The following is a 9,243-nucleotide window of genomic DNA, read 5'->3' on the forward strand; positions in this document are numbered from 1 at the left end:
GAATTTTACATAAAATAAGAAGGTTCCTTTAATAGAATTCATATTCTCAAATATAACATTGTATAAGCTGTACAATCTGTGCAGTGTCACAAGACACAAAAAACATGAAGGAATTTCTAAAAGGTTATTCTGTATTATTCAAGGATGAAAACAAGATTTTTCTCTTTGGTGTTTAAATCATTAAGCAGGAGGAAGGCTATTTTTGCTAGTTTTAGCAATTCTACTGTGTGCTTAATTTTAAAAAACTGGAAAAGGTGTCCTTGCAAGCAAGGTACATTAATGATCTATTGATGCTACATTTCTTTTCTCCCACAAGGTTCTCTGCTGACATTCCTTCAGTAAGGAGCAGACATGGCCTCTCCAGACTCTGAGATGGCCGCCTTTGGGGAGGCGGCTCCCTATCTCCGCAAGTCAGAGAAGGAGAGAATCGAGGCCCAGAACAAGCCTTTTGATGCAAAGACATCTGTCTTTGTGGTGCATCCTAAGGAATCCTTTGTGAAAGGGACAATCCAGAGCAGGGAATCTGGGAAGGTCACTGTCAAGTCTGAAGCAGGAGAAGTGAGTAAAAACCAAGGCTTAAAAACTGCGTGTAATTCCCAGTCTCATCTCTTAGCTGACATACATGCATCTCTTTCTTCATCTGACAGACCCTGACCGTGAAGGAAGATCAAATCTTCTCCATGAACCCTCCCAAGTATGATAAAATCGAGGACATGGCCATGATGACCCACCTCCACGAACCCGCTGTGCTGTACAACCTCAAAGAGCGTTACGCAGCCTGGATGATCTATGTAAGTACCAGCAGCAGTCTTCCTTTGGGTAGCTGGAGGAACTGCTCTGCCAGGCTATGTGGAAGCCAACGTGCTGCCTCCCTTCCTCGCAGACCTACTCGGGTCTCTTCTGCGTCACTGTCAACCCCTACAAGTGGCTGCCGGTGTACAACCCGGAGGTGGTGTTGGCCTACCGAGGCAAGAAGCGCCAGGAGGCCCCTCCACACATCTTCTCCATCTCTGACAATGCCTATCAGTTCATGCTGACTGGTGAGTGGCTTGCTTTTCTTTAATATTTTTTTGTTTTGAACACTTGCAGAGGAGAAAAAAAAGTTTTTTCACTGAAAATTATTTCTGGTTAATGGTTTTGGGGGTGCGTGTGGATGTCCTCTCATCATTTTCTTTACTGCACACCATCATTGAGATGATATTAGAATCAGTGTTAGAATTTAGTGTCCAAAGATATTTGGGAGGATATGTTTTAATGCTGAATACTTTGTCAGGTTTTTCTTCAAAGAAATGTGGATAAACTGTAAAGCCCTCTTTTTTTTCTTAGTTGAGAGGATTGCTCTTTGAATGATTTGTATTGCAGGAGTGATGTCACTAGGGTGGAGTTCTGTAAATTAGATTGGCTGAAAAGGGAAATGAGATTCAACATTGAAGCCAATGTTTCATATGGTGGTTCTACGAAAACTCAGGAACCAGTCTAAGTAAGTCAGGCATTACCACGAAACCTGTTTGGAAAATTGATACTTTGTTGTCCTTCCATCTCAGAAACAATTTCTTCTTTTCCATTCAGTAATATAAATGGAAGCAATAAGAAAGAAAGGTAGCGAAAACTTTCCTAGTGTTGTGTAAATCTCCAGACTTTCAAGAAAGAGCAGATTAGTCAGAAAAATATTAAACAGGCAGAGGTATATTTTAATTTGTTAAATTAAATCTTGTTCCCTCCCCAATAACTGTATTTAAGTCTGTAGTATTCAGAGTTGTAAGAAGGTTAATTGGAGAGAATACTATGAAAATGGAACAATAATAAATTGATGTTTGGATAGTGTGTCTTATCATGGCAGTATTTACTAAGTCATCATACATTTACTCTTGCTGGCACCTTCAAGAGATGTGTAGGTCCTTGGTGAATGCAAACCCAGACTTTTCCACTGGAAGTGAGTTACCTAATGGCTTAGACTCTTCAGATTGCATGCAGATTATTGGAAAACACGATCTTAGAGGCATAGAACAAATATAAATAATTTGGCAAAGAGCACTTTCTTTGAAAGCCAGTCCAGCTACACAGACTACTAAGGTAGGTTATTAAACACACACAGACTTTCTGTAAAACATAACTCTGGCTAGTTAACTGTGAAAACACATGGCAGCATGCAAAATTTTGAGAACAACTTGCAGCACACATGAAAACTTGTGCTTATTTCTTTTTCAGACACATAAGGAGCTTAAAATGAGTCTGTAGAGTCTGTGATGCAGTCAAAATTTAAAAAGACAACTTGGAAAATATAAAGTCATATCAGAACAACTAAATGAGATTTTAATTTGTTTACCTTAAAGCAGTGGGGGAAGTATTAATTTCTGGAACTCCTCCTTACAGCAGGATTCATCAGAGGAACTTCTGATTGAAGTGTCCTTAAAAACCCCAACAATAAAATAAACACTAGCAAATTGCCAAAACAGAATTCAACCAGGCATTCCAGTGGAAGTCTACAGAAAAATTCTCATCAAAAATTGCCTGGAAAACAACAAGTGTTATACTAATTTTAAAAGAATTGTGAGGCAATTTTAAGGAACAGGACAACATTAAGCTTGATTTTTGTAAAAGGTGAACTGCCAGCAATTTTTAAACAAGGCAATTACTGAGTGTGTGAGTATATGTGACTTACTAAGAAAAAAAGATGCATTTTTTTTAAAGGGAAGTCTTGCCTTACAAAACTGCTGGCTTTTTTTTAGCAAAGGAGAGCTGATCATGGTAACCTATCTGAATTCAAAAAAGATTTTCAGTACAGTTGATAAAGCAGCCTTTCTTAGCATTATTTTTCATGCTTACATACGCTACCAGCTATAGAATTGAGAAGGTTCAAAAAGAACTGGTTAAGAATAATGAAGACATGGTAAAAATAGTTTTTTTCAGTTTTCATAGTGCAAAGTTGCCTGGAAAACAACAAGTGTTATACTAATTTTAAAAGAATTGTGAGGCAATTTTAAGGAACAGGACAACATTAAGCTTGATTTTTGTAAAAGGTGAACTGCCAGCAATTTTTAAACAAGGCAATTACTGAGTGTGTGAGTATATGTGACTTACTAAGAAAAAAGATGCATTTTTTTTAAAGGGAAGTCTTGCCTTACAAAACTGCTGGCTTTTTTTTAGCAAAGGAGAGCTGATCATGGTAACCTATCTGAATTCAAAAAAGATTTTCAGTACAGTTGATAAAGCAGCCTTTCTTAGCATTATTTTTCATGCTTACATACGCTACCAGCTATAGAATTGAGAAGGTTCAAAAAGAACTGGTTAAGAATAATGAAGACATGGTAAAAATAGTTTTTTTCAGTTTTCATAGTGCAAAGATTTTATCAATGAAGTTGTACTGGGACGTGTTCTGGGACGTCTGCTGTTCAACATTTCTTTAAATGATCTGGAAATGATGACAAGCTTTCTGACTAAGTCCTTCAGGTCAGTAAAGATGAAGTCTAACAGTGAAGAATTTCAGAAGGACTTTATGATATTAAATGATCAAATTATTATTCAGTGATGTGGCAACAAAGTCTGGTCAACAAGAATGTAAAACAATGGGTAGAGGAAAAAAACCCCAAAGATGGGCCCATTGCCAACAACTACAGCTTCTGTCTTAGATATCCTTTATTAAATCTTCGAAAATTTTGGCTCAGTGATCAGAAACCTACAAAATAGCAAGTTGAAAGATGGAGATCATTGACCAAGAAATAGAGACCAAAACACACAACAACATCATATCATGGTGGTTACCCAAGGAATGTCTGCACCTTGTGTACCGCATGCATTTCTGCCCTTCCTTTTTAAAAAAAAAATGTAGTAGAAATGGAACAGGTCAAGACATAGATGAAAATGTTTCCCAAAGGTATGGAAGGACATCTGCTCAGGTAACACTAGAGAAATGATTTGTGCTCCTTTATAAAATTATGCATGTCATGGAGAAGTTAAATAGACAAGGAAAGAGTACATGAAAAACAAAGCTCAGCACCAACCATGTTTTTTTCCTTCATACAGTAAGTGGTTAAAAACCAGAGCAGACTGGATGATAAAAATTGAAGAACTGAGCATAGGTTAAAAAAGCAACCAGACAAAATTCTGGAAAGCAAACTCAGTCCAAGCTATTACACACAAAACTGTCAACTCTAGCCCTGGAAGTACAAAAATTTCAGTATTTTAGAGTATTCTGGTAAAAGGTTACTACATGCTTATGTTGCTTTTGTGATTTTCTTCAGGCAACAATCAATTGGCCACTGACAGAAAAACCCTCTAGAGCCGTCTATGGACTAATCAGGAGAGGTTGTTCCTTTGTTACAAAGTTTATGAGAAACACCTGCTCCAGTTCACATTACAGATAGTTCAATTAATAAGTAACTCTACAAAAAACCTCCTTAGTTGGAACCCTTTTTGTAAAGAAAATGAGCGGCTTGATATGAAGACAATATCTGCAAAAAGAAGTATGGATACTACATGACATTCCACATCAGTGTTGACATGTCAGCTTCCCAGCTACAACTGGAAACATAAAAATGTTCAAAAGGAATTAAGGGTGAAGGCGCACAGTTTATGAAAGGAATTAGCTGCATACTGCCACTGCGTCTTCTAAAAGTCCCAGGAATATTTTGATCCAGGATATTCATGATATATATTAATAACCTCTTTGTTTCTGCCTCTTTCCCAGATCGCGAGAACCAGTCAATCCTGATCACGTACGTACACGCCCTGCTCAGGTCCCTGCGGGGCTGCCCGGTGCCAGGGGACCTCCTGCCTGACCACGCGTTCTCTGCTTCTCTCTTTGGCTTGACAGCGGAGAATCCGGTGCAGGGAAGACTGTGAACACAAAGCGTGTCATCCAGTACTTTGCAACAATTGCAGCCAGCGGGGAGAAGAAGAAGGAAGATCAGCCGTCTGGCAAAATGCAGGTGAGTCAGGAAGAACAGACTGAATGCTTGGCATGTAATTGCCATGCAGGCTAAATGCTGTAACTGAGTACTTTATCATCCTGCAGGGAACGCTTGAGGATCAAATCATCAGCGCCAACCCACTGCTGGAGGCCTTTGGAAACGCCAAGACCGTGAGGAATGACAACTCCTCACGCTTTGTAAGTTGTTGCTTTGGACAAAATCTCTCCCTCCCATTACAAGATAAGGGATGGCCCTAGCATGAGTATGCCACATAAAGGAGACATCAAAAGAAGCCATGCAGCCTGAAATGCTGCTTGTTCTCTTTAACAGGGCAAATTCATCAGAATCCACTTTGGGGCCACAGGCAAACTGGCTTCTGCTGACATTGAAACTTGTAAGAGGCTCTCCTGGCCTGATCCCTTTTCTTCCTACATTCCCACCTCCGTGTGCATTTCTGTGCCTAACTCTGTCCTGCTCTCCTTGCCAGATCTGCTGGAGAAGTCCAGGGTCACTTTCCAGCTCAAGGCAGAAAGAAGCTACCACATATTTTATCAGATCACCTCCAACAAGAAGCCAGAGCTAATTGGTAGGAAGGATCATTATGACTTCTTAGGATGATCACTGAGCAAGTTTTCCCTCTGTTCCCTGGTTGGCAAAACTAAGCCTGTGCCTTGTATCTTCCTGCTTTCAGACATGCTCCTCATTACCACCAACCCTTTTGACTTCCACTATGTGAGTCAAGGTGAGGTCACCGTTCCCAGCATTGATGATCAGGAGGAGCTCATGGCTACAGATGTAAGTAGTCTAAAGAAAATATTTTTCATGAGACAGGCAAGGTTGTTAGGCAATGCTTTTACTTCATTTTTTTGACTGCAGAGTGCCATTGACATCCTGGGCTTCACTGCCGATGAAAAGACCTCCATCTACAAGCTGACGGGGGCTGTCATGCACTATGGGAACTTGAAGTTCAAGCAGAAACAACGAGAAGAGCAGGCGGAGCCAGACGGCACAGAAGGTATTGGCAAATTCAGAAAGTGTCTTGTTCAAAGAATGTGTTTGCAGAGATGATATGTTAGCTTCCAGAGAGAGGCTTTGTTGGCCTGAGTCATCACATAAAACACTTTGTTCACTGTCTATCTAATCACAGAAGTGCTTCCCTGATCATGGGAAATAACATTATTTTATCCAATGCATACTCCCCAAAACCACACAGCTTGAAAGGGGGAACTTCAACTTCAACACAAGATATCTTTCTCTCTCTCTGTAAAACCTTAAAACACTAAGTCACCCTGACATGCAATCGTATTTTTGATGAAAAAAATCCTGCATTCTTTGCTATGCAGGAATCCACTTTCTGCAGAAAAGGCATGTGTTGCTGCATGCCTCAGGTGTTTCCAGAGCAGGGGGGTCTTCCGGGAACTTCCAGATTCAAGCTACTCCTGTCCAAGCCATACGTGTTCTTGTTTTCACAGAAGGACATCAATAGCTTCTAGAATTTACATTCCTTCCCAGACCTTCTGTATGAGACCAGACCAATGCTTTTCCATTTCTAGGACATGAATAGCAGAGTTGATCACACTGACCAAATTCTAGACATTTTACAAATGTCTAGAATGCTTCTCTCTCTCTTTCCCCCTCTGTAGTGGCTGACAAGGCTGCCTACCTGATGGGCCTGAACTCAGCTGAATTGCTCAAAGCCCTATGTTATCCCCGAGTGAAAGTGGGGAATGAATTTGTGACCAAAGGTCAAAATGTGTCACAGGTAAAATCTGGAGATTGAAGAAACATGGCTTGAAAGATTACTTGAGGATTCTTCTTCGACCCTAGGAGGTAACTCCAGTCCTTTCTTCTCTTCTTAGGTGAACAATGCAGTTGGTGCCCTGGCAAAAGCTGTCTATGAGAAGATGTTCTTGTGGATGGTTGTTCGCATCAACCAACAGCTGGATACCAAGCAGCCCAGACAGTACTTCATTGGTGTCCTGGACATTGCTGGCTTTGAGATCTTTGATGTAAGGGTTCCAGGTTTGAGGACTGGTCTTGCAGGGTGAGATTGGTATATCAGAAGACTTCCAAGTAGGTTTAAGGTTTAGGATGCTAGTCAATTGCAATTTTCTTGAAAAAAAAAATCCTTCATTTAATCTTGAAGCACAGATAAAAATCCCCAGAAGCTTATCAGTACATGTTGCTTTTGTAGAAGTAGCAAACATAATTTTGATGTTTTAATAATTTAACAGTTTAAGTTTAGTATCATTTATTAAAAACACCCAACATAATTACAATTATTTTATATAAGAACTTCTAGAGCAGAACTAGGATTTGGAGCTCCATTGATAAGCATATAACAGGATAAAGATGTATAAATTGTTTAAAGGACAAAAGAATGAACACATGAGTGTTTAATAGGAGATATCAAGTGTTTAAAAATTGGAGGCCAGGGCACACATTCATCTTTTTGGCTGAAGAAAAAAACTCCAAAATGCTTTATGAGTTTTAGGAGATTCAACAGGAATGACTGAAGGATTTGCTTTTGAGTAGCACAGTAAAAAAGAACTGTTACTTTTAGTTTCATTTCAAAAATAATAATAATAAAATCCTTTGGGAACAGTAAAGTTTACAAGAGAAGTCCTGCAAAGGAAACACACGCTGTTACAGTATGATTAGCAGTGGTGTTTCAGCTGGGGAACTTCAAACAGCATTAGGAGAATGTGGTGTTTGCCACAGCTTGAGAACCTGTGCACCTCTTCTTGCTTTGGGCAGTTCAACAGCTTTGAGCAGCTGTGCATCAACTTCACCAATGAGAAACTGCAACAGTTCTTCAACCACCACATGTTTGTGCTGGAGCAAGAGGAGTACAAGAAGGAAGGAATCGAATGGGAGTTCATTGACTTTGGGATGGACCTGGCTGCCTGCATTGAGCTCATTGAGAAGGTACCTTTTCCATACAAGTGTGCGATGTATTTTGGAATTCTGTGGTGTTACTGAGCCAGATTCAGCTCAGAAAGAACTCACGGCCAGCCATTCAGTGCCAGTTAAACAAAGTATTTTGCACTGAAATTTATTTTAGTCTGGGGAAGAGAAATGAGGAAATTCAAATCTATGTCATCTATCCCACATTACCTGGTCTTCAAGCATGGAAAAGGTAGCCTGGACTCCACCAACAGACTTCCTTAAAACGAACTGGAGTCAGTCTCCTTTCCTTTTTCCTCTGAAGACTCAAATCAGAACTCCACACACAAATTTGGGAAATAAATATTGTCTCACCTGATTTCCCAGAACAACTGGGCCTCTTGCAGCTATTTGCCCAATTATTTCTCTCTTTACCACTTCCCCCTCCAATTCTATTCCCAATTCTAACCTGAACCAGACAGAAGTTCTTACCAGTTCCATGAAGATGGGCTGCAGGAAGGTAAGGGAAGGCAGACACAAGCTCCCTGGAGGAGAACAGCCCCTGAAAAACTTAGGCCCTTATTCCAGGCTGAGATGCTATCAGCGACACACCAGTACCTTTGGTGTTCATAGCACATGCTTCACATCATTATCATCTTGCTCTGTACTTGCTCTGTACCTTCCAGCCCATGGGCATCTTCTCCATCCTGGAAGAGGAGTGCATGTTCCCCAAGGCAACTGACACCTCTTTCAAGAACAAGCTCTATGACCAGCATCTGGGCAAGTCCAACAACTTCCAGAAGCCCAAGCCTACCAAAGGGAAGGTTGAGGCCCACTTCTCCCTGATACACTATGCTGGAACAGTAGACTACAATATCACTGGCTGGCTTGAGAAGAACAAGGACCCCCTGAATGAAACTGTCATTGGGTTGTACCAGAAATCATCTGTGAAGACGTTGGCTTTACTCTTTGCAAACTACGGTGGGGAAGCAGGTAAGCTCTGGAAAATCCATGTTCCCGTGCTCGTACTGTACAAAGGCAATGTTAAAAGCATCTTTTCCCTTTCTTCAATGTTGCAGAGGCTGGTGGTGGTGGCAAGAAGGGTGGAAAGAAGAAGGGTTCTTCTTTCCAGACTGTCTCAGCTCTTTTCCGGGTAATGGCAGAATTTGCTATTTCGTAATTACCTCTTTATATTTTGTTATCATATACGCACTGAAATAACATAGAATGAGTAAAAATACTGTTAGAAGACAGTCCTCTCATTTCCTGAGCAGTCTCAGGTTCATTTTTAGTGGAGGAGGTTTATATAAACGTTTTACATGCATTTCTGATAGGTCAAAAACGATTCATTTTTTATATGTACTTCATATATAAACTTGCAGTGCTTACAAGCTTTATTCTAAACTTCACCTTATAATCTCACAGGAGAATTTAAACAAGCTGATGA

The 9,243-nt window shown here is 40.3% G+C and overlaps 1 protein-coding gene across 1 annotated transcript; it reads left to right on the forward strand.

Annotated features, from left to right (window-relative positions):
- Positions 1-351: 351 nt before the first annotated feature.
- Positions 352-9,239, forward strand: LOC104129631 (myosin heavy chain, skeletal muscle, adult; the record flags this gene model as incomplete). The annotated part of the gene is made up of 16 exons (XM_035897984.1): positions 352-558; positions 648-791; positions 884-1,040; positions 4,688-4,715; positions 4,814-4,928; positions 5,015-5,107; positions 5,241-5,304; positions 5,398-5,496; positions 5,602-5,705; positions 5,787-5,925; positions 6,554-6,672; positions 6,770-6,919; positions 7,668-7,838; positions 8,483-8,789; positions 8,876-8,949; positions 9,222-9,239. Coding segments are annotated over exons 1-16 (1,989 nt in total), but the record flags the coding sequence as incomplete, so codon positions are not given.
- Positions 9,240-9,243: the final 4 nt, after the last annotated feature.

The sequence above is a fragment of the Egretta garzetta genome, unplaced genomic scaffold (genome assembly GCF_000687185.1).
Source record: "Egretta garzetta isolate BGI_Z169 unplaced genomic scaffold, ASM68718v1 scaffold1407, whole genome shotgun sequence".
NCBI classification, from domain to species: domain Eukaryota; kingdom Metazoa; phylum Chordata; class Aves; order Pelecaniformes; family Ardeidae; genus Egretta; species Egretta garzetta.